This window comes from Nilaparvata lugens, chromosome 2 (assembly GCF_014356525.2).
Source record: "Nilaparvata lugens isolate BPH chromosome 2, ASM1435652v1, whole genome shotgun sequence".
NCBI classification, from domain to species: Eukaryota; Metazoa; Arthropoda; class Insecta; order Hemiptera; family Delphacidae; genus Nilaparvata; species Nilaparvata lugens.
The window spans coordinates 73,414,868-73,442,005 of NC_052505.1; the positions used below are offsets into that span (position 1 = coordinate 73,414,868).

General features: G+C 35.4%; 1 protein-coding gene across 1 annotated transcript in view; it reads right to left on the bottom strand.

Annotated features, from left to right (window-relative positions):
- Positions 1-27,138, bottom strand: part of LOC111046560 — a 37,345-nt gene that overhangs the window by 1,430 nt on the left and 8,777 nt on the right. Inside the window, exons 4-15 of the mRNA XM_039421707.1 lie at positions 25,948-26,154; positions 17,552-17,718; positions 16,028-16,210; positions 14,781-14,945; positions 13,762-13,983; positions 12,799-13,014; positions 9,372-9,471; positions 8,291-8,468; positions 7,125-7,308; positions 3,641-3,762; positions 1,117-1,264; positions 833-1,002 (exon numbers count right to left, since the gene is read on the bottom strand). Of these exons, the coding sequence (XP_039277641.1) occupies positions 833-1,002; positions 1,117-1,264; positions 3,641-3,762; positions 7,125-7,308; positions 8,291-8,468; positions 9,372-9,471; positions 12,799-13,014; positions 13,762-13,983; positions 14,781-14,945; positions 16,028-16,210; positions 17,552-17,718; positions 25,948-26,154 (2,062 nt within the window). The remainder of the gene's footprint in view (positions 1-832; positions 1,003-1,116; positions 1,265-3,640; positions 3,763-7,124; positions 7,309-8,290; positions 8,469-9,371; positions 9,472-12,798; positions 13,015-13,761; positions 13,984-14,780; positions 14,946-16,027; positions 16,211-17,551; positions 17,719-25,947; positions 26,155-27,138) is intronic.

A 27,138-nucleotide genomic window follows, 5' to 3' on the forward strand; every position in this document is an offset into this window, starting at 1 on the left:
AAAATATAGAAGTAGCCTAAAACGCCTACAACTTTTAATTCAATTTCAGATGTATCCTATACAGTTCTAGAATAGAACTTACATTTTACTGTTAGTGATACGGTATTATTAATGAAGTATGAAGTTATCATGAATATCAATCTAATAACTGAATTACTCAAATATTATTGTTTGAGTGAAAACAAATTTAGCATTAAATTTAAAGTAATGGTCCATTATTATTATTATTATTATTATTTTATTATTATTATTATAATAATAAGAGAACAGATTTGAGCTGGGATATTATGAAGCCTGTTTTTTTTGTATAAATCAATTGAACTTCTAGGTTCCCAACAAGAAAAAGGGTAACACAATTTTTTGTTTGATAAAAATAGAATGATAATTCATTTTTAATTTTACTTTGATTAAAATCAGGAAATCTGCATCCAATTTGGAATACAAATACTCAATACCAGACGTTTCTGACCCAAAATTAAAAGAAATTAGTTCAAGTACTGTAGGTACCTAAATAGAATTTTCAGTTGAATATTATTGCAGATGCTTAGATGTCAACCAATTATATAGTCAATACAGAATAAAATACACTTGAATAATTTTTAGATATTAACTTTTAGCATAGGGATGGAATTTTTATTATATTTGAATTTAAATGAATACTGTTGAAATACTAACACTAATAAATTGAGGTACAGTATTAATTTATGTTCTTCCATTAAAAATTCTTAAATAAGTTGGCCGCTATCTATCTAATATATAAATCAAGTAATAGGTATAATTAATATTCATAATTCATGGATTTTTTCATAGTTTGAAATGCATATTGTTCTACCTTCTACTTATTTCCTCATTGAGTTGACTGCCCTGTTGCACGGCAATTGCAAATGGCTGCTCGGCAAATATGTCTCCAATTTCTGTCAAATTGCAATTTTGTGTTATCCTATATCGCAACTCCGATGAATCATGGATCAGTGCAAACTCACCCTGCTCACTCTCTAGAACCTTGTAAAGAACAAATTGAAGATGAGAATTGATCAATAGAGAGATTGAATTCAACAAAGATACATAGATATGCCTTATACATTTTGAAACGTTGTTAATATAATTTGATTTTACCTTTTGTATGCCAACTGTGGAGTTTGGAACTGGACCAGTTCTCTCAATCGCCTGCAGTATATGGCCGTATTGCTCTTTGATTGGGTAATCCCACACACGGTACTGAGTCTGTACTGTTGAACTGTCAAGAGTTATCTCTTTCCACATTCTGTGAATTGTAAGAACGCAAATTAATGCTAGGAAATTCTGCTCAACTTGTTAGGGATACGGGTTCTCACATTGCGAGAGAATTATTCCAAAAGCATAAAATGCTGTTACCTAAGAAAATTATAAATGGGAGATCAAACTGAATCCTATAATAAAAATCTATTTATCCTAAAATCCTATTCATAAAATAATGTTTATTGAAACAATATTATTGGTTTTGTGAAATTCATTTTGTGTGGAAAGCAGGGATCACGTGACTATATAATTTGATGTTGGATCAGGATATATTTTACAGTGTGCTATTATTATATATTTTACAGTGGTTATTATTAAAATGAGCTTATTAATATTATTTTTTCACCAGATTATTGTGTTACCTCTTCACGTTACCGGACTTCATTTATAAAAACCGGACTCCTATTATAAAAACCTATTAAACCTAGAATCCTATTCATAAATGTTTATTGAAACAATATTATTGGTCTTGTAAAATTCTGCTCAACTTGTTAGGGATACGGGTTCTCACATTGCGAGAGAATTATTCCAAAAACAGAAAATGCTGTTATCTAAGAAAATTATAAATGGGAAATCAAACTGAATCCTATAATAAAAATCTATTTATCCTAAAATCCTATTCATAAAATAATGTTTATTGAAACAATGTTATTGGCTTTGTGAAATTCATGTTGTGTGGAAAGCAGAGATCACGAGGCTACATTATTTAATGTTAGATCAGGATAAATTTCACTGTGTGCTACTATTATTAAGAGGATATTATTAAGATGAGTTTATTAATATTAATTTTTTCTCTTGAATATTTTTTATCGCTATCAATAGCTTACCAGATTATTGTGTTACCTCTTCACGTTACAGGACTTAATCCCTATAATTGCGTTCAATTTCTGTATTATTGCTGTTTTTATTCATTTGTCAAAACACTTGATAACACTATGATTACATTTAGTCCTCCCTGAAAGCAGGTAATATAAACATTTAAAACGAGGCCCGGTTGCACAAAAGCCGGTGAAAGGTTAATCGTGATTAATTTCACAAAAACCAATCAGAGAAATCGTTTTTGAGAAAACAGGCTTCTATGATTGGTTCTCATGGAATTAATCACGATTAATATTTAACAGGCTTTTGTGCAACATGCACTGAACCATTAAGTGAAATTTTTGGATTCAATCATGAATGTTTATTACATTCTGGTTTCACCGCTGAATTCTGAACTGCCATATCTTTATACCTGGAAATATTTGTCTGCCATATTTTTTAAACTGGATTATAATACTGTATCAAGGGAAGGCCATGATGATCCCTTGTACTTTGATACTCTATGTATATAGCCTGGTATCAATTTATTAATGTATGAGATAAGTTATGGATGAGTTATAAATAGTGAGCTGATATTAGCAAGTAAATAATTCAGTCAACAGATGGAAATAACTGAGATATTGCAATTATTCAAATGCTTTTGAATTTATAATTATTATGAAACGAAAATCCAAATTAGATGCTGAAATCCACCCCGAAGACTTCTGCTACTGCAAATATTGACAACAGGGTAAACTGCTAGATGGAAATTCGATGAACGCTACTATTCAAAAATGATTTGTCAGTCCGGGGAATCGAACCCAGTACCTCCTAATTACCGGTCAGGAATGCTTACCCTTACATCAAACTGACAATCTCTGGATTGCAGCGCTCATTTTATACGAAGCCATAGCGGCCAGCCAGTCTACAGATGGAAATTACTGAGATATTGCAATTATTCGAATGCTAATGAATGCTATAATGCTATCCAGAGATTGTCAGTTTGATGTAAGGGTAAGCATTCCTGACCGGCAATTAGGAGGTACTGGGTTCGATTCCCGGGCTGACAAATCATTTTTGAATAGTAGCGCTCATCGAATTTCCATCTAGCTGTTTACCCCTGTTGTCAATATTTGCAGTAGCAGAAGTCTTCGGGGTGAAATTCAGCATTTAATTTGGATTTAAGTTTCTTAATAATTATGAGTAAATAATTAATAAAAAATACAAACATATTAAGAAATTCTCTTGAAAATAAATTTTTGGAGTTGAAAGTACATGAGTGCTTTGGTGAGTCATAGACCTAGAAAAATAGATTCTACTTATACAACTCTACTCTACAACATACACTATTGAAAATGTAGACACTGCGTGATGTTACATTGTGGAAATATCAAGTTTCACTGGCGAGGGATCATGTTGCGATTTGATGATGTAAATAGGCACGATCTCTCGTAATGTAAATAGAATTAATGGCAATTTTGATATATCAGGATGTATGCTTGTGATACAGTAATACATGTATTGATTGGCTTTATGTACGGTATGTGGTCATGAGCATTCATACCTGTATAGTGTATCTTCAGCGTTCTTCATGTTCTGAAAGTATTTGTGCGCATCTTGGCTTAGAGTGACTGTGTAATTTATCCTCGACTGTCGTGCAAGTTGGTCCAAGTTTTGAACTGGTGACTGCAAAAGTAAATTTCACTGATAGAATGAACATAATATAGGTAGGCTATATGTGTACCGTGAAAAATACTCACCATAAGAAGAATAATTAGGGATTTACCTGTACAAAGTATCTTCGGCGTTCTTCATATTTTGAAAATAGGTGAAAGCATCACTTTTGACAACTACTGTGTAGTTGATCCTTGACTGTCTAGTCAATTGCTCCAATGATTGGGTACGAAACTGAAATTATCAGTAGCATATTTTTTATGGAGAGTCTCTGAATTTTATGAAATTCGCATAATAGTGAAGAATTATACCATAGATAAAAAGTAGGCTATATAATTAAAATTATTGTAGGTAGATAACAGAAGTATCCTATGCATATACTTGAAAGATAGACCTCTTACTGTATAACTAACATCTACAATAGAACTTGAAACAACAATCTGTAATAATGCAACTGTTTTCTCAAGCTGCGTTTGTAGGTACTGAAGTTTATTTAACAATTTTGAGACATTTTTTAATAGGACATGTTGCATGAGTTTCAAAATATATATATGGATTCATCATTGTGGATAAAGTAAACATATGAATAATAAGTATATGAATATATTGTAGCTTCTGGCTATCTGTACACAGACAAACATTAATTTATCTCATTACAAATACAAACCAAGTTTTGCAACGTTGAAGTTGCAAAAAACATATCACAGTACAAACAATGATAGTCTCTGGGGAAAGCACACATCTGTTTTTGTTGTATGCTTGACATCCTAACACTATTTGCTTAATTACCCGGACACTGTTGATCTGAATCTCACATATTCACCTAGAGCGTTTGAAGCAACACGTGACAGGCTATGATACAAATAATAGTAGCCAGCTAACAGTGTTATGCGCTTTAAACCTGTAGTTTCTTTTACTTGATAGCATAATGGTAGAACACCATTCAGCCGCTCTTCTTGACTTTAAACTCCTGAGAGGCCAAAATAGCCTACATTCTTCCGACTACGTTTGACAATCTATTTTGGAATAATTCTAATTATTCCGGAGAAAGTTTCTCGCTTTTACCACCCTATCTTTTGAAACAAAAGGTTTCGAAAATTTTATGTTTTCTGCTCGCAATGTCTTGACTTTGACCAAAATGACAGAGCATTTATTTTCCCAAAATAAACAATGCTTCAAAAACATATAAAATTATATTTTTTCTTTAGGGCTGCTTTTGAATATAAAGAAAAATATAAATCTAAGTACCCTTTTTAAAATTATTTTGTCACAACATGTTTCAGCTGTATGATGCCATTTATATAATGGATTCATATTAGCCATTATATGTATAATGGCATCATATAACTGAAACATGTTATCAACAAATAATTTTAAAAAGAGTATTCAGATTTCTATTTTTATTCACATATAGAATTATTACGATTCACAACTTAAACAGAATATGTGATAATAAAATTTTTCAGCCTTTTTCTTAAGATTTTTATCCATGTCTTGGAATGTGAGCCCGTCACCGAGCATAGGCCTCCCCCGAGTTGAGCCACCTCTGACTTTCTCTGGCAGCTACCATCCAATTCGCTCCAGCCACTCTGACGATGTCATCCTTCCACCCTTGGCCTGGCGACTTTCCTCTTTCTCCATGTTGGCTCCCATTCAGTGATCTTCTTAGTCCATCTTCCATCTTGTAGTCTTAAAATATGTCCTGCCCATTTCCACTTCAATCTTCTTATTAAAGACAATAATATCAAAGTCATACAACGCTTCCAAAACAAGGTGCTGAGAAATTGCTGATGCTCCTTGGTACGTCAGAAACAGCGACCTCCACAGAGACCTGCAAGTTGAACTGGTATGCAGCCAAATCCAGAGGCATGCAGAGAAACACGAGGCTCGGACTCCACCAACACAACAAAATCGAAGCAATCCAGCTGCTGGAAAATGAAGGATTGGTGAGGAGGCTGAAAAGGAAGAAGCCATTTGAACTGGTCTAGTGCTGATTCAAGTGTCTTGTGTCCAGTGAAAATCAGAGCAATGGAAATGAGTGAAACCCACCTGTTATGTGTAGTACAGTCATAAGCAGTGTACTAATAATATTAGAATTTGAATAGAAGACCCCATGGAGGATTCTCTTGTATGAAGTATTCATTAGTATTATAGGACAGAAAAAAGTTGCTCATTAGTCCCTAGACTATAGATAGCAATGTATCGTTGAATATATAGAAAAAAATCTTCTTATTGCTACAGTGACATCTTCCAGCTTGACTTCATTCTTTATGGCTACGGTACAAATTCTCTGCATCCGATGAATATTCAAAATGCTCTTCTCCATTGCCAATTGAGTTTTTCGAATGGAGTCGATAGTACTTGCTCTGTAGGTCCATGTTTGTGCACCATACGTGGGAGTTGGGGACACATAGTACCTTATCCTTGTACGTGGAGCTAGCATATTTGTTCTTTAAGCGCCCAGAACTTCTTCCAAGCATCTGTTCATTTCCGTTTAAGCTCTTCCTCTTTTTTTCATTAAATGGAAAATTGAACACTGACCAAGTAAAATCACCTCTTTTGCCCAGTTCAAAAGTTTTCCATCAAGCTATATTATCCCTAAAGCCGCATTTGACGTGAGTACAAGCCCAGCTCTCTTACTCGCCTCCTACAATTCACAAATCTTTTGCTTCAACTCCTGTTGCGACTTTGCTATTAACACCACATCTCCGGCAAATCGCAGGTGATTCAGATATTCGCCTCTTATTGAGATCCATCTTCTTTCTCATTCTAGCTTCTTGAACACTTTCTGAGGAGCTAAAATTGAAGAATACAGGTGATAAAGGGTAGCCTTGTTTTAGGCTCCTCATCACCTCATTTTGAAATATCAACCGACTCTTTAAAGTTAAAGTCGTATGCTTTTTCTGTTCCAGTTCACTCACGCCGTTCTCATTAAAATCTGGTATGCTGCTCGTAGTATTGTCATACTCAATTCCCGGTTTCCTTGAATTAGGTTAAATGTCTGTGCTTCTTCTGTAGTAGTCGAAAACTTGATATATTCTCAAGCTTATCTTTTAGCGCCCAACTCTTATTTTTAAAATGGCCAAGCTCTCTGTAATGAATTTGAGTTCAATTATTTTTATTTCAATTCTCTTTGATAATGAATTCATATCCTTTTTGGCCTTGAGTCACTGCAAAATGATTCAATTCTGGTTGACCAGTCGATTAAACCTAGCTGTTTTGTCATTTTTCTGGGATATTCAAAATTTGAGGATATAAAATTAGCAGGGCAATTCTATATTTGAGAAGAATGAGACAAGCCACATTGAAGAAGAAGAAGAAGAAGAAGAAGAAGAAGAAGAAGAAGAAGAAGAAGAGTGATATAAGTAATATACCTGCATTCGTTCAACAGTGAGGAACGCGGCCAGATTGGCAGTGAAGGTGGCCAGCATGAGCACGACGAACAGCCAATAGGCGGCCACCAGGGTACGACCGCTCAGCGCTTTCGGCGCCTCGCCCCCTCCCTGCGGCGTGAATGACGTCAGAGCAAACCAAAAGCTCTCTTTCAATGTGAAGTGCCTGTAGTCAAACATCAACCACACATTGTCTTAGCAACATTTCTTCTTCGATGCAAGTATATTATTACAATACATAATATTCGAATCAAAGAGTTATAAATTATTTTATTAAATACATTATAAATAATATTCGATCTGAAAAATGGAATCATTCTAAGCTACCCTATTTGGAAAAGAGCAGTTTTGTGAGCCTGTTGCTCTCTCCCAGTCTTAGCGCTTAGCGATATGATTATCAATTGTATTGGTAAAGGAATTATGTATTTAATGTATTGTACCCTATATACTTGTCAACCCTATTCGGTAAATTATGTTCACAAATCAGGTGAAATATTTCACTTATCTATCATTAATATTATTGATCATTAATTATCAATTTCATTTGATTTGAGTTCCTAAATATTTTGTTTCAACACTACATTTGAATAATTGAGTAATTACAATACAGTTTTTCCACAAATCAAAGGATTGTAATAACTCAATAATTCCCTAACCTTTCTTAATGATTCATGCATGTCATTACTATAATCTTTCATAATAGTGATTTTCGTCAAAATTAAAAAAAAAATTCAGTCAAGATTGTGTATTCGATTGGTCATTTTTTGTTGAGTTGATTGGAATCAATTGTTGAAATTCAAATCCATCGCAATTCTTCACATAAATCTCTTACACCGGCAAGTTAGCTCCTTTGCATTGGATTATCATAATTTTATTGTATATGATCGCTGACCCAATCATCATGCCCACAGTTCCCAACGGCAGAACCGACCGCCCTTAGTGAATTAAATGAATACATTGGTGTAAGCATCAATGTACCTAGAATACAATGTATTCTAGGTACCTCGTATAAGCTTTTGTTAACTGGGACTCTCAACGCACAATTCATTCCATACTTATTTATAAACTAGTAGGTCCACCAGTAACTCAATAGAGTATTTTTTATATATTCATCAAGAATAAACTACATAATTATATACAGTAATCACCTGCACGGATAAGGGTAAAGTTTCTTGTTATTTTGAGCGCTGTATGGAGAGTACTTATCAAGCAGCCAGATCATAATGCCTGTGAGAATCAGCGAACCCAGGATACTCAGCCAGACTTCCAGTCGAAGGACCGTCATGAACTTGAAAAGGGATGTCTTCCGCACAGGTTTTCTGATAACTGACATAAAAGAAATACAAAATTATTTTATTTTGCGATGTGTATAGATTATGGGGCATTTTGCAATACATTTCAAGAATCAAAGCTCAGTGTTATTTTTCATGATGGAATTTTAAATAAATCCAACACTGTTCATAGAGAGGTTATAGATATTTTTCATGTTGAAATGATTGTTCTCAATGAAATGCTACATTGATTTGAAATCATGGTTATGGTAGGTCTGATTATAATTGAGTAAGTTCTCTGTCATAGTAGGCAAGATAAATTAAAGCTTAACTTTTCTGGTGCAGTTACTCGTCAGTCGTCAACTTAGTTTTATATTAAATTCATGTAGAGTGAGGGTAAACAACCCTGTTCTTGTTGCGGTTGACTTAACAAGTCAAGCAAATTGAGATGAAAAGAGCTTCTTGAAAAGCTACTATTTAATAATATTTTGCTTTTAAATCAGAAAACCTCTTCAGGCACTGGAAGGTTGAATTAGAGCTTATTCACTAAAGCTGAACATAATTTACATTACTTAGCTGTTGCTCTATTTTATGCACTTATTAGAAAGAATAGGGAAAAGATTTCAAATTGTGTTACTAGGAAGAGCTTTAAAATAAATTATTTTCGAATGGAAATAAAAATTTGAAGCTGTCAAAGACAGCTTACAATTATTATAATCTGTCCGTTTTTTCAAGATTGATTATAATATTATTCTCGGCAATGGGATGTGAACCTTCCTGGAACTCAGTAAGGCCTGGGATTAACAGGTAAGCTTCAATATTTAATTAAATCAAATCACGCTCCATTTAATTGTAAAAAACCTGCCCTAACTGATATACCATAATAGGAAGGAGAAATGGAATTGAAATTTGAATTCTGATGCAGTTCAGTTCATTGATTTTGCTTCCATTAACTCACCGATGGTGAAGCCAGCTTGCTCAAAATAGGGTGCTACAAAATCGACTACTTCCTCCCTTTCCGACGTCATGGTTAGTGATGCCACAACAATATCGGTTTTCTGGAATAATAAAAATTGTATTAATCAAAGTAAATATCTCTGGCTCTCCCAATGACTGAAATACCTGTACAAGTGATAAATTAATTGATAAATGAGATATATTTATATACGATAATGTGGAATCCCAATCATCAACCTCATTAATGCTTAATACAGCGGTGCACTGACAACTAGGTACTATTTCGGAGACAGGTTTTAGTTCTGATGAGATCAGGAATTTCTGAAGTTCATTGATGATTCTGTTTTTAAACTACTTTATCGACGAATAAATGCTTTATGTGTCGTTAATACCCAAATTCCACAATATTACTTGAGTTGAGTATCTGAGCTCAGAAAAGAGTGAAAATACAATTTTTTGACAATTTCTTAGTCTTTTTCATAAGTAAAAATATTCTCGGTACTTCGTGATTTGAGGCTTTCTCGCCGTTGTTGTAAAATACTCCTATGTCAGGATGCTCCGTCATAGGCTAGGGAGATTGGAGAAAAAGTGAACACAGAAACATTTAATAATACTACAAAATTAATTAATACTACTGAAATTAAATAGTCCCCTACTGCTTGATCTCACGATAAAATGTTGATGACTGATGAGAAAGAAATTTAATTTTCTAAATAACGAAATTATACACATACATATGCTCCAATCAACTTATTTGTTTCATTTCTTCAATGATCTTGCTGATTCTAGAATGAAGCACGAGAAATATGTGAGACACATGCACAATAGCAAAACAATGTAATCTCATCTTATGCCTCTGTGTGCAACTGAGTACTGCACTCTATATTCTTACCAATCATCAAATTCGCTCATACGTTGACTATCACTCCATGACGATCTGTAGTGTTGAAAGAACTAATATGAAATGAATAGAGGAGGAAAATGTAATATTTTGGGATATTCCACCAGAAAGAAGTAGAAGACATTAATAATGGGAAGGGGGTTGTCTGAGAGCGTTGAATAGTAACGCTGTCGCGTAATTTAAATGTATTCGTGCATGAGAATATTTATTGAAAATGTAGAGGAATATCATATCACTTCAAAAATGTGTTCGGCACACAATGAATGAAATCTTGAAGGGTTTAGAGTGAGAAAAGAAAAGAATATGAATGATGAGAGTTGAAGTATTGAAATGAGACAGGGAGTGTGTTGACAGGAACTGCTACATTCACCTTTTGGGACAAATGTCTCCTCTTTGGGACACGTGCATGCGATGATTGATAATATGAGAATATGTGCAGCTATGTAGATGTCAGAGTTCAAGGGGATGAAGAACAGTGGGGTGTCAAGGTATTCTGGAGCTGATCTTCCACCGGAGGTGGAATACTTCCTAGAAAGGGGACGATTTTGAAGAGCAAGACGGAGAGAGGGAGGAAATCGTGAAGCTTCAGCACACGTGCAGACTGAATGAATTGACAACGCTGTTGTGACAACAAGGGGGAACATACAATATAGAATTAGGTGATATCATAACGAAGCATTTTTTTGCAATCATCTTATCATCTATTTTTTAGCCGATAAAATCGAGCCATTCAAGTCCATACAATAAAGAAAACCAACACGACACGAATATGTTATGATTTTATTTCTAATAAATTATCAGAATTGAAGTCTTCATTTCGCTAGATATTTTCGCTTGATTTTTGGTGGGGTTTCGGTTGAGTTTGACGCCCACGAAAGCTCAATGTCTGCTTGCTTTTGGGGAAAATATTCACAATATTTCAACTGTAGCTGCAGATGTATTTCATTTTGTGAACAAATATTTATTTGGTTCGATTTGTTAGTTGGTTATTACAAGGATAAGGAGAGATCAGAGGACCAACAGATTTATGATGACAGAACACCGGGAAGTGATTTTCAAATTTATGAATAATATTCAAAACTGGTTCGTTTCAAGTGGACACTAATTCAAAGAAAGGAGCAGACACATCTTATCTTATAAAGTGAATGATACCCGCGCAACCAAGGAGTCAATCGCTTCCTCATCCACTACCCTTCCCTATCTTTAAATAGACCTATCCTAGAACATAATAGTTTGTTACAACTTGTTGCCGCTGGATGAAATTGAAATTCACTTGAATATTTTCAATCTCCAGCCTCCAATGCTCTAGTTATCAATTTTCACTCTCTCTTAGCACAAAGGTGTCAACTCCGAATGCGAGTGAGATGTAACTACATATTCCCTCAAAAATGTTCACTTATTCCTTACTGAGAGAGTGTAATTCAAATTGTGATTTGATTTGTCTGTGTCTATTTTCAGTTTCGATCGAACTTCAAGCTTTCGAGTCCATTACAATGAGCTAATCTGCGAAAAAACACCATAAGAATCAGACTTGATAGTGCTCTTGCCAAAGATAATGAAGATTTTTGATAGAAATCAGAACGTTTCGTAGGAAAATATCACTCTCATTTTAGGGTGACGGCAATTTAACAATCGCGTTGTTTAACGATAGACGAATAGTCCATATTTGTTTGATTTCTCTGCAGCAGCATAAGCCAACTATTACGAGGTGTTAACAAAAACGCTTCAACATACACAATCTAATTGTGTGTATTTATAAGTTATCAAAAAATATAAGTAATATTCTAAAAACAAAAAGTAAGTAGTTGTTTTCATTTAAGAGCAGTAGCGTTGAGAGAAGAAATTTTAATATTCTCTCGGTATAGCAGCTCCCGAATATAATTTTATGATTTGTGATTGTATTAATAATAATAGGCGAATTAATGAATGATAGTTACTGTTGTACTGCAATAATGAATATAAAAAATGGATATCTAACTACAACAATTAAAATTTGAACAACTATGATCATAATCAATAATTTTAATCATTCTTTAACTAATTATTGTAAATTATTAAATCTAGACTACAGTTCATCAACACAGTGATGCTTTCAGAATTCAACCATAGCATCTCAAGCTGCGTACAGACTTGAGCTCCATGAACACGCGCATTTCACTTTTCATCAGCTGATTATATCTGTATTTGTACAGAAGCAGTTAGGTGCAGATATAATAAAGTAGCATCAGCTGACGAAAAGTGAAGTGCATATGTTCCTGGCGCTCAAGTTTGTTCGCACACTTAGATTCATGATAAAGAGAAATACTTCTTGGGAGTATTTTCCCAAGAAAGAAAGAAACTTATTTTAAATCGTCCTTTCAAGCTATTCCATTTGAATATTATTGGTAAGATAATTTCATTTTTCTGAAAAACCTGAGGGATAAAATCCAACTCGATGATGCTTTCTCTTGAGTTATTTTAATCTTTGAGGAGATTTAATTTTGAATAATCTTGAATTTATGAATAATTATAGAGAACTTAAACTTACTCCCCTTGAAAGATCTCCAACGAGTCCATCCCAAGTTCCATCAGGAGCCCTCTCACCGAACGAGTCAGCTTTGACAAGTTCGAAATCGAAGTTCATCTCTTTGGCTAGGCGTTGTATGAAATCTAAGCAGTATCCTTCCCACACCTCCTTTCCCTCATCATCTAGGAGCTTTGAACCAGTTTTCGGATTTATTACAGGAAACATCCATGGAATCGACTGCAGTTGAAAATGAGCATTTTGTAGTGATTTGTCACAATTATAGTTTACTGAAAACTTATATATTTTCAAGTGGAAAAATAATTATTGTGTATGAGAAAGTATTGGTTGATAAACACTTTGGTTTTTAAACGATAACAATGTATATTTTCTGAGATCGCCTCAACTGATTTCAATCAATAACGCCACAACATTTTGTGAATTGTGAATACTCTACTTTGGCCTGCTTAATGCCTGAAATGCTATATTAAGGGATAATCAATATCATCCCACTCATTGCGTTTGATTTTTAGTAAAATCTATGACATCTATAAGCCCTTCTATATTGGAAAATGCTATCTACAACCTCGATATGAATTTCACGAAGGGAATTGCAAGTTATCTATGTCTAGTAAAGGCGGCATTCTTCTTTATTGGAATACTGTTTGGTCCAAGTAGATTCAAAGTAACAGATAGATAGCTCGTACATGTATTTAGTTTAAATACAATAATTCAACAAGTACAACTTCTGGTAGCACAAATCTCAGTATTTTTAGAGGCAATATTGCTCTACCTGATGCTTGGTAATTCTCATACAAATCAACAAATGTGATCGCATTTTTCCCAATGTTAGAGCTTCAAGTGGATTCAGTGGATTATTCAATTTTTGTGTTTTCAAGTCTAGGAATACCATCTGTACATGCACATCTGTGTCAACTTCGGTTACAAATGCCTTTTTTGATGGTTGTCGATTCAAATGAACATTACCTCTGCCACACCAATGCGAAAAAAACGTTTAACAGGATTGACGATGAGGCCAGGAGCAGTCTGCAGACCGAACTCTGTGTCCCAGGTGGCGAGCTTACTGTCTGCAGTGGGCACTTCTGGCAAATAACCCTGTCTGCTCGTCGTCATCACCACCTGGAACTCCAATCGCGGATAAAGCTCCATCATTTTCCGGGCATACCCTACTCCGTTTTCACTGCTAACCTGTGGATTCATACACACTTTTATTCTAAACAGAATTCCAAATGAACAGGAAACTATTAATAAAACTCGGTAAATTTGTTGATTTACAATGTTGGATCATTGAAAGTGGGTGTGCATTCTCATATATTTTTTTGAGAATATTCAGTCAGCATAATTCCTATTATAATTGTGCTCATTCAATGGAAATTTTATAGATTGGAAGAGTAAGTGCACAATTAATGTTCAACCAGATTTCAACTCCTGAAATAATCAAGTAATCCAGTTGATAGTTATCCCTTTATTAAAGGTAGATTAGCCCTATATTAAAAACAAAAATAACCATTGAGTTATATTGATATCATTATTCAGGGATAATCAACATCATCCTACTCATTGAGTTTGATTTTTAGTCTTCTTTTTCTTCTTCACCTCAAGTATTAGGTTTTTAAAAATAACCAGTTCCGGTACATCACTCCTCGGCCTCCTACATCTCTTTTCCTGTGGGTTTGTAATATTGAGCTTCTAGAATTCTTTCGGATGGCATCCTATCAGGACTTCCTATATATAGGAGGTCCTGATCCTATTCAAATGTTAACACCAGTTTCTTCTATTTTGTGTTATTTTATCGTGAATATTTGTGTTATTTTGTTTTGATCTCTAGTGAAATCTCAACATTGAAATAAAAATATTAACTTCATCTATTAGTATTGTGAATATGAATTATAGAAGCTTCTCAGTAAGTTGAAGAAAAGTCTTAATTTTTGAATGAATGTGAATGACGGAGGGAATTGAACAGACAACCAACCAAACAACCAGACCTTTGATATATCTCTGTAGAAAGCGGTCCACAATGGGTTTGTGGCGTTTGTCTTGATATTTTGACAATCGGCAATGACGGGTCCAGTGTAGATGAGGCTGTTCGTGAGCTTCTCAAATATATCAACTATCAATTTCGGCAGAAGGTTCAGGAAAGCCGATTCAACCTGAAATGTGGAAAGTAGTGATGTCATCATAGATTGACATTGTATAAAATAATGCATCATATTCCAGAAACCTGACTGTGACTGCAATATTAGGAGAACTATGATATCTCACACTAGGTTCAGGAAAACTGATCTTCTTGTTCTTCTTGCCTTCATGGATTAGGCTTTTGCCTGTTCCGACTCACAACAGCATTCTACAAAAAAATTTAAATGTTTTGGAGGAATATATTATATTTAAAATTTATAGCTTATAAAAGTATAAAATGTTATTAATTTTGAATTTATTTATCAGCATTGCCTATATTCTTATTTGATTTCCTCTATTGCCATCTTTTCCGAGGTCTACCAATGTCTCTTTTTCCTATCGGATGGTAATTTAAAATTTTTAAAGGAATTCTTTCCGTTGGCATTCTTATAATATGCCTCCACTCGTTTCGATGACATACAACTTTTTCATTCATGTTGAAGGCACCCAATTCTCTTCTTATTTCTTCTTTTCTTATGTGGTCTCGTCTGTCACAGCCCTTCGTTCTGCGTAGGAATCTCATTTCTGCTGCCTGCAGCCTGCTCTCCTGTGATTTCGTGGTGATCCATGATTCACTTCCATACAGGAGAACAGGGGCAGCCATCACTCTGTAGAACTTCATTATAGTTTCTTTCCTCGCTTTCTTCCCTAAAGTTCTGCTGATGTTACCACATATCGATTGGAATTTTCCGATTTTCCTTTCAACATCTTGAGTTTCCTTGAAACTGATATCACAACCAAGATAGCAGTATTGTGACACTTGCTCTAATACTTTGTTATCAATAACTATCTTTGATCGTGTGGGATACTTGCCAGTGAATGCCATTATTTTTTTTTTGGAAAACTGATTCAACCTGAAATGCTGATGTTGTCATAGATTGACATTACTCCAGAAACCTGACTCTGACTGCAATATTAGAAGAACTACGATATTGCACACTGTTCTAATTACATTCGGATGATATAGTTCACACTCATTGCTATTACAATTCTAATTAAATCTGAGCAAGTCTCCAAGTTCAAGATTCTAATTAATTTCAATTGTAGTTTGACACACCTCAGTGGTGTCTGGACATACGCAGTTCTCTCCAAGCTGAGCCAGTGGACAGCACGCTTTTTTCTTCATAGTGTACAGAGTAGTGGCCACAGACAGGATGCCCCTGTGGAATCGCTCATAGTTAAAATCTGTGAAAACAAGATTCCATCTGTCATCCATTTGAATGAGTTTTGCTCTCATTGCCTGAAATAATAACACAAAATAATTGTCAGTTCCATTACAGTAGTTGTCAAAGTGAATATTCCAATATTATTCTATAATATTATGAAGATTGTACAAATGATGATAACGCCTTCAATTGGTGTGTGAAACAGAACTATCTAGTTTAGACTGGAAAATGGAATAAAAGTGGTTCAGTCAAGCGATATCACTCTTCACATTATTTTCTGAGTTCTGATTTTTAGAGTAATAGATAGAGAGAATAACAGGACTGAGTAGTATAAGAGCTTGGAAACGTTATCATTAAAGTTTAATAGCAATGAGATAAGTGCATTGGAGAGACAATGATGGGTCCAGTGTAGTTGAGGCTGCTCGTAAGCTTCTCAAACATATCAATAACTATCATAAGTTATCATAACAATAACTAACAAATATCATAACATAACAATAACTATCATAAGCTTCTCATAACTATCAATTTAGGCAGAGGGTTCAGGCATTGAATGAGGACCTACAATATTTAGTAAGCTTAACCGTTCAGACCTCTATTGTATTTTACTTGGATTAGTACTTATTTCGAAGAAAATGATAACAAGGAACGAACATGGTAATCTCGATAATTGAGACGTTTTTTGTGCTGATAACCTGAAGAAAATTGTGCAAAAGGATGAATGCAGAATCTTGATAAATTTTTGGGATTTTTGTGAACAGATTGGAACTTGAAATGATTATTTGTAACAATAATACTATAAAAAAAATATTGAGTGACCTGGCTGGCTCAGGTCTGGTGTCAGAGTTGTCAGTTCGCAACTGATCAATTTCAGGGCGTTTGACCTGACCTAACGACTGCTTCTTTCAGGCAGCCCGGACCGACAGCTTAACGTGTTCATCCGAAACACGGGAGTGGCTTGAGATAAATAGTAGAACACTATAATAAATAATGAGAAAGAATCAATTGTGACAATGCCTTTCTCCATCTGTTGAATATTGAAGTGATAATTGTTCAACATTAAGTGATTAATTTCGCTTTAGTTATATTTGAAAGTGATTAATTTAGCTGTAAGTGGTTAATTTCGCAAGAATTATCGTGATTAATTCCACGAGAGCCAATTAGAGAAGCCGTCTTATCAAGAAGGCCTTCCCTTATTGGTTCTCGTGAAATTAATCACGGTTAAAATTTAACCGGCTGTTGTGCAACCGGGCCAGAATTTATTTGAATAGGCTATTTTGAAGCCAATTTTTCCAAATGAATTTATTTTCAAAAACTTTCAAACTTCCAATAATATAGTGGAAATAGAATTGAAATAGACTTGTTTATCAAATCCTGTCTCTACAAATAAACATTACAATCAGAATTTGACTCACTTGCTTAAATATGCTGTTGATGTGATTGGTTTGTGCAATTACAACCAAATTGGATGGGATCGGCAGCATGCTCGAAATAGTTTTCACCCATGATGCATTCAAACCATTGACAGCATATACTCTCAGGCGTGAAAATTCAACCAAGTAATAAAGACTTTGTTGGAGCTCTGAAAGATAAAGCACGATTGATTCAATTGCAATTGAAATTTGTCAGAGTAATAGCAGAACAAACATTATTATAATATGAAGTGGAAACTTGGGTAAGCAAGAAAAAATATCAAGCAGAGCTCAGGCAGCAAAGATGAGTTTTCCATGTCTCTTGTGATGTTACAAATCCTAATATGAAAGTTCAATAGAATTGTCAGAGGTTTGGAAGAATGTGGAAGAATAATCACTGATGATATTATGAAATTATAAATATAACCAAATAAAATGGAAAATGCATTCTTAATGACAATAAAAAGTGTGGAATTCGTAGAAAAGCAACACTTTTTAAGCGCTTGCTTTATTGCTTTCATTGAATACGTTCAGTACCAACATTTTAATTAAAACACTCAGCTATAATATTGTTACTTTCCTTGCCCTATTACCATAGGTAAGGAAAGTATTGCTTTCCGAAAAAAATTAAGATACCCCAATTTCTAAATTTCTATACGTTTCAAGGTCCCCTGAGTCCAAAAAAGTGGTTTTTGGGTATTGGTCTGTATGTGTGTGTGTGTATGAGTGTATGTGCGTCTGTGTACACGATATCTCATCTCCCAATGACTAGAAATTTAGAACGTAAGGTCTTTACAATATAAGGATCCGACACGAACAATTTCGATCAAATGCTATTCAAGATGGCGGCTAAAATAGCAAAAATGTTGTCAAAAACAGGGTTTTTCGCGATTTTCTCGAAAACAGCTCCAACGATTTTGATTAAAGTTATACCTGAAATAGTCATCGATAAGCTCTATCAACTGCCACAAGTCCCATATCTGTAAAAATTTCAGGAGCTCCGCCCCATCTATGCAAAGTTTGATTTTAGATTCAATTATCAGGCTTCAGATACAATTTAAACAAAAAATTTCAAGTGGAAAAGATTGAGCATGAGAATCTCTACAATTAATGTTCAGTAACATTTTCACCTAAAATTAAAAATAAGCTCGAAATTCGAGAAAATGTGATTATCCAATTGCAAACTGTTGGCAACTGTTGATTCTATTAAATGATTCACTATGAAGAGATAGCAGACCTCGTGTGTCTCCAGCGTTATTGCCCTGTCACCAGCTGGCTCAAATCTTTGAATAGTAGACTTGAGATGCACGAGAACACTAGCGTCAGGTGATCAATTTCCATAACGGCAAGGAAAGTTGTGTGAGTGCGCCACACCAGATTTTTGACAATGCTCTTCAAAATTCTAGGATAATTGTTATTACTGTTTGTTCTGAAGTACATTTTAAAATTATCACACAAGTGAATCTCAGAGTCTCCTCAGTGGCGTGATGTAGTTGAAATGAAATCTTTTAGAAATTATTGAATCGATAAAACAGGAGACGAGTATTATGTCCGTCAGCAAACAAAACAATTTGATAATAGAATTCCTTCTCCATGGGAAAAGTCTTCTTTTCCCCCTACTTGAATTTTCCACAATGACTTGAAGATTGAAAGTTATAAATTAGGATGTTTTAATAATTTTCCATCGAGTTCTTCATAATTGAAAAACAACAGAAATCCAAGTTTGGATCATGTACAGATAATAAATTTTTTGCTTGGTAGCTGAAATTTTGATATTGAGAATCTCTGGTTGAAGCTTCACTGACTGATACAAAAAAATTATTTCGTCAATTAGCTTGAAATTTTGTGTGTGAGATATTCATGTTATTTCATGGTATTATTTGTCATATTTGCTGGATCTAGGTATATGGTACGCGATGAGTCTCTCTTTAAAGCTGGCCACTGACGAGCATTCCAAACGGCGTGGCGCGGCGCGATGTCACTCCAGCTGGAACGATCCAAATCCGTAAATATTTTGTGAGTCAATTCACGAGCACTCCATTCCATCACTCCAGTAGTTGATGGTTTGTGATCAAGTATGGACGAGGAACTTCTCCTGATTTCAACAGCTGTGTGTTTGTACGTAAAAAGAAAAAAACCCAAACGGAAATGGGTGAAACGTTTATTTTCGAATAGGCGGAATCACACGCATCTGAATTTATTTCAAGATCTTAGTGTCGAACCTTCGGACTGGAAGAATTATTTGCGTATGGATGAAGATACCTACAACCATTTACTTCGTTTGGTAACACCGATGATTACAAAGAAAGATACAGTCATGAGACAGTGCATTACTCCCCATGAGAGGTTGGCTGCAACTCTACGTTTCTTGGCCACCGGGATGAACTATGAAGAGCTGAAGTTCATCACAGCGATATCACCGATGAGCCTCTCATCGAGTTGAGCTTCTTAGTAACTACATCTTTTGTAGCTGTGGGATCAACAGTTTTAAAAAATCAAGGATCATCTCCAGAGCAGCGTTCCTTTTTACCTTGTCATGGTAACCAGGGTCTGTTATTTTCCACAAACAGGTATGATCCCTGTACATCTCGATCACAGAGATTACAAAATCCCGGTTCGAACTCATGACAACACAACAACACAAGAACAAAACAACAATCAAAACAAGAGCAAAACAGCAATCTATCCTTCCAAGTGAACGGTCTGACACGCACTGAGACGGGACAACCCACAGGTTTCCACATTCACGGTCGTTCTGTCGTTCCAGCATGCCATCGAGATTCCCCATTCACGAGGAGTTGGAGTGACGTAGGTTTGGCGTGGCGCGATGGATTTTCAACCGGTTGGAATTCCATCGAGCCTCGTCGCTCCACCAAAATACGAGCGCGATTCACCATTCACGTCGTTCCAATGGCACGCTACCGTGCCATTTGGCTTGTTGGAACGCTCGTCAGTGGCCAGCTTTAAGAGAGATAATCAAAGCATCCAAAACTCGCGATTGGATTCTCCTACAAAACATTATCCCATGGTTTAGTATAGGGTTGGGCAGGAAAGTATGGATGATTTGAAGTTACACACTCATTTTTAAATGGAACTCAAAATTTTTTTTTCAGTGTGTACCTTGGATGTTGCCATTATGGAAATTAAAGAGGAAAACATTTAAACATTGATTTTCTACGAAAAATAACATCTGTTACTGTAAAGACTGTCCATTTTTGTCCATACACTCCTGTAGACATTGTGAGAAGTTGTCCATACTCCTCTGAAGCATTACGTGTTACCGCTCGAATTTCCTGTGTTATTGTTCCACTCAGGGCTCCAAGGGTTCTTGGTTTGTTTACACGTGCTTTCAGGTAGCCCCATGAAACTAATTGATGGCCTTTACTTTTTTCGAGAAAACGGTCGAACCGTCAATGTCAATACGGATCGTTACCTAACTTTGCTGCGTGAATTTTCCTGCCAAATTGAGAATACGACGCATCAACTTCAAAACTGAATGTTTTCTACAAGATGGGGCGACATGCCATACATCGAGAGCAGCGATGGAGTTTCTAAGGCAGACCTTCTCTGGACGCCTCATTTTGTTACATGGAGAAGTGGAGTGGCCTGCTCGGTCACCGGACCTGTCATCTTTTGACAATTTCTTATAGGGTTACCTAAAAGCACGTGTATACATAAACAAACCACGAACCCTTGAAGCCCTGAGTGGAACAATAACACAGGAAATTCGAGCGGTAACACGTGCAATGCTTCAGAGGAGTATGGACAACTTCTCACAATGTCTACAGGAGTGTATGGACAAAAATGGACAGCCTTTAACACATGTTATTTTTCTTACATAATCAATGTTTTGATATTGTCCTCTTTAATCTTTATAATGGTAACATCCAAGGTACACACTGAAAAAATAAATGTTGAGGCTACTCTTCTAAAAAATATTGAAAAAACCTATATCTTGCCTTTTATTTTTACTGCTTGAACACTGAAAGAATATACAGGTTTGTCCACTTTGCAAGTTTTAGAGGAGAATAGTTCTTGCGGAGTGAAGAGGAAAACATGGAGTAAAGATATATTGTTTCTCTTATTTGTGGCAGAAATAATATTCAGGACACATAAATATGGCAATGCCAATGTAAGATAATACGCAAATTCAACGAGCAGACAATAATTCGTATGTGAAATTCTCAATTTTCAAGCTGCTTGCTTCCTATTGGAAAAGGTAAGCAGTGAGATAAAATGACGACTAATCAACCCCTTGACCAATCAGAGAGCTCCTCGATTTTGAAGGAGTGGACTGCTGATTCAGCCACTCATAAATCAGATGAGAAGTGTATTGAACGATAAGAATGCAATAAAAGGGTTATTCATTATTTATTCCAAAACGACTGAACTAGAAAAGCTAAATTATATATGGTCCAATGAACTTTGAATTCAGAATACCTTATTAGCCCGATATTTTCCAGTCAGTTCAAAACATATTTGGAGGTTTGATATTTTTTATTATTTCGAGTAAGTTTATTTCTCTCTGTGTTCGAGCGCCACATAATATGAATATTATTATAGAATATTATGGGTGTTTTTTTAAAGACAATAATTTATAGTTCAACGTCATCTCCATTAGTTGGTTCAAGTAGAGATTGAATCAGTCAATGTCACAAAGAATTTGTATGAATAATGAATGTTCTTGATTAATTTAAATAGATAATTAAAAATCAACCTCATTTAATGTATTTAGATGCTTCTCAGAAAAATAATTCAAGAACTTTCAGCCTATTTGTACGGTCGATTAAGCACAAAATGCACGGTAGTGGTAGAGATGATTCTCTGTATAGAGTCGTAATCGTATCAGTCTAGTTGATACAGACCATATTATTATATTTATGATAGATATTAATGGAAGCACATTCGGTCAAATGCAATGTCTATCTGATTTATGCAGGCTTTGCAATGATGGATCAGAAGCCAATCGTTGACGAATATGAATCGTGTAGATAACATGGCTTATTGATAACATTGTAGGCTTCTGGATAACATGAATAGAAGCGCAGGTTGAAGACAAACAGTACGTTCAAACGTTGTCGGTGCTAAATATTGGAAGATGTTATCAATATTGGATTCAATATGAAATGTTTGCATACTCCAACTGCTAAATATAGAACTGCTAGAGATAATTTGAGAACTTCCTCACAAATAGGCCGGCCAGGTTAGCCGAGACCCAAGGCGTTGCACCTGGTCGCGGGTTCGAATCCCGCCGGTAGGCATGGACGTTTCATCATATCATAAAATCATCCACGCACTAGCAAAAATATCATGTGAGCATTGTCCCCAATAAAAATAAGAAAAAAGATAAACTATTGACATACAAACCACTCTTGTTTTGGAATAATGCCTAGGTGGATTTAACTACAAGAAACTATTAATCATGTTGTTTCCATTTATTCTTCGATTATGTCATCCGATTTAAGTTGTCATAATCACCCTCAATTGTAATATCATTTAGCATCAGTGCTATGCAATCTATTATTGATGAACACAAACTAGTTTTATCACAAAATCTTTCTCAAATTAATATATTTTTCTAAGTGGACTCCAATGAATGACTGTCATGCTAGAGATACATACACCTAGAAATATTGCCCCAAGGAATTTAGCAAAACGTATAATATGATACAGAAAGCTAGTATATAGCAAAGTTCATGGGCTTGAGGGGGGTGGACACTTCTGAATACGGGTTACAACTGAAATTAATCACCTCACTTATGTCAGGGGTGAATGCTGTTCATTTTAGAACTCACTTATTTCAAACCAATATTTCGGTATTTATCTTCAATTCAGGAACTATACTGACCTTCAAATTTCCCGTCTATTTTAATGATGATCAAGGTGCAATAACGCTTGACTAAAGTGTTTCCTAAAACAGGAAGGTCATAACTTCGCCTCTCAGATGACTCAATGCGTAGACTCAAGACACTCTTCGAACAGTATATTATCATCTCAAGTCTCTGTATTGCAACGCTGAACCTTGTCTGGCTGAACTTCACACAGATTCGTGTAGGATGAGAAAGCTATTACTCGCAGAAATTGTTTCATTCTCCCATCTACGACAACCTGATGCATCAAATTCTCAGAGCACGGAAGTGATGGGAGTAGAGTCTTCAAGTGATATCACGAGGATCCTAGGAAATGATGCTGAGCTACTTGAGAATGGTTTGCACTTGACTGATTCTTGAAGCTCTGACTGACTCTTGAAGAGAATATTGCGATGGATATCAAGAACTCTCACTGCACGGCAGGGGCACATTCATTAAATCATTCTACAAAAGTGTTATATCAAATATTGCATTACAAACTTCAGAAATATGCTCTTCAAAAGACACAAATATATTAAACTAGCTGTCAGGCTCGCTTTGCTCGCCATATCCGTCTAGCAAGGGGGCTCCGCCCCCTGGACCCCCGACTGGATCGTCCAAAAATGAGATCAGCGGGCTCGCTTCGCTCGCCTGCATGTAGACCTCAGCGGAACCTCTGTACCGAATTTGAATTATGTCAATTTGATCTCGAAAAACACCTGTTACTATATCGGCTTATCTTTGGCGAACAAAATTCTTCCACCTCAGCTAAACCTGAGTACTGATTTTTTTTTTATATATATCCATCAATAATTGAAAAAGGTGAGGAAACGCAGAAAAGCTGAAAAAACTCTAATTTTGGGCGTATCTTTGGCGTTATTTCAAATTCCTTCTAACACAACATTATTGCACCCCAGCTGAGCTTCTGTAGTAAATTTGAACATTTTCTGTTTATTTGTTCTCGATAAAGCTGAGAAAACGCAGATTTTGGGCGTATCTTTGGAAATTTTTCCAAATCCGTTCTTATTACGCCTCTAAAGGGCCAACTGAACACACCTACCAAATTTGAAAAGTTATGTTATATTTTTAACATATGTTAGGACGATCCAGTCGGGGGTCCAGACTAAACGACTGGCTGAACGGATATGGCGAGCGATACGAGCCTGACGGCCAGTAATATAATATTCCCAGGAATAGCTCTGATTGAAGTAGCAGTACCCAATCAATTTTTCCGCGATAAATTAGGATCTCCTGAGGTACTAGATAAATTGGTATTTAGGAGGTCCTGGATAGATGCATTTCAATCTTCAACTTGGTGCCAACCTAACAAAGTCAACTCAACTTGATGCCAACCTGACAAAATTTTTAATTTAGTTACCAGAACAACTGTTTCAAAGAGGTACTCTCTCTAGATTATAGTTCTATATTAACATATGGTAAGGACATTTCGATTATAATTTTAAGATATTGGAATAAGAAGAATATACATGCTAAAAGACGAACTTTAAACCCTCAAAAACCACCCTTAGAGTTAAAATATTGCCAAAAGATTTCTTAGTGCGCCTCTAAAGGGCCAACTGAACATACCTACCAAATTTGAACGTTTTTGGTCCGGTAGATTTTTAGTTCTGCGAGTGAGTGAGTGAGTGAGTCAGTCAGTCAGTCAGTCAGTGAGTGAGTGAGTGCCATTTCGCTTTTATATAAATAGATTATTTTATACTTCTATCGAAGCTCCGAATAGTTTGCTTCAAGATTCATAAACATTTGACAAATGCTGTCATAAAAATTATCAGAATGGAAATGTCAACAGTAAATTAAAGTTCAACGACTACAAAATAACAAATGGAATGCACACAACGTTTCCAGGTATCCCAAGATCAAGGTTGAATTCGTATGGCTCAGTGATTTCACCACTTTCAGCAGTAGGAGACTTGAATCTAAATTGATAATAGTGCACAAAGAACTGAATAAGGAATTGAGAGACATATTGTTGTTGTCTTCTAGAAACTAAATACTTTAAATACTAAAAGTCAATACTAATAAAGTTTTCTGCAGTAGGATGTGTGATTATGCAGTAGAATTATTTTGATATACGTTGTTATTACAACATATTGCATAGGAGTAAACGGTTAAGTTTCGATCGCATTTTAGCACGATGACATCAAAATGTTGTTTTTATATATTTCAAAGTCGAATATGTTTGCCAGCTGATTAGTGGCATCAATCGAAACTGTAAGCTAAACCGCGACCTGCCTTACAACAGTTCGTACCTTTAATTCTGTAATGTATTGAGGCATTAAGTCCTGAAATAGGCTCTGCCTCAATAATTCTAGTACCAGCCTCCCTCAAGCCCATGAGCGCACCCACTCTCACCGAAACTAGAAATAAGAATTTCAGCTGCTATTCCCCTCTTACAGTCTGCGTCTAACACCCCTCCCCCCACCCGGTGGACATCTCTGTTAGTGAGTTACATGAAAAATATTCAAAATAATGCTAGATGAAGTGGGATATATAAATTTTTCGAATTAATTATTGCGTGTGATTACTTACGTAAATCATTCTCGAAAATCAGAATAGAGTCGGTTGCATTTCGAAGGCTAGTTAATGTATCATCCACCAGTCGCAATAGAGGAAAAACGGGCTTTGCCGCCTTCAGGTAGGGAACTCCAATATTCTCACACAGCTCTCTGCCTCTACGCCAGCCCGTCCAAGTAAAATCCAAAACCAGACTAGCGCCAATCGATAACTGCTTGCACACTAGATATCAACAAATTACATCGAAGAGAGAATATATCAAGAAAATAACGTTGAAACAGTTCTTGCATTATTGAAACGAGGAGTAGCCTATCTAAATATATTTTTCACATTCAAACATTCCTACGTAGATGAGAGAGGAGAATATATACGAAGGAATTAAGAAGAAATAGCTCTTCCATTAACTGGAAGACCGTAGTTGATGAATTTCCACCTTCACAAATTCAGAGAGAATATTATTCAGCTAATTCACGATTTGAATGAATAAGAACTTAAAATACTGTCAATTATTCAGAAACTCAAGTGATGAATTAACTGTAGTGAGGTCCATGTTATAATGGCAGTGAAGAAAGATAGGAAAACATCGTTGCCGATCCTCAGTCTTGTCAATGCCTTCTATAGACGGTAGCTGATACAGGTTTATTAACGTAATATTAACTGTTCATTCTCGTTTAAATTAATCAATAATTATATTTTATTAAGCAATAAATTCTATTTTTTAATAATCTCATAATCGATTATCATAATTAAGATGAAATATTTTGTTAATTAATCAATAATTCTATATTGTTAAAAAACGATCTGGAACAAAGCAAAGCGAGAAAGAGATAGCGCTATCCGCTTCGTTGAATGATAGACAAGGATAGCAATACCATTGCTAATCAAACACTGTCATTATAACGTGGACCTCACCATGGTTAACTTGATAAGGGCTTTCCTAATCAGTAATGAAGATCTGCTTTACTTGACGGTTTATTGAACATGGTTGTATTGCTCAGAGTGGGCTACTAGATCAATTTCAAGTACTATTCTAATTTTTTTATAACACTAAAATCGATTTAATTTATCATTCGGTCAAAATATCAATGAAAGTAAAGTTGCACATACTCCTTTGTAGTGTTGTGTAGTCCCGTCACAATCATTACCAGAATGATATGAGTCCAATTTTTTTGTTGAATACTCAACTGTCCACTCGTGTGAGTATTG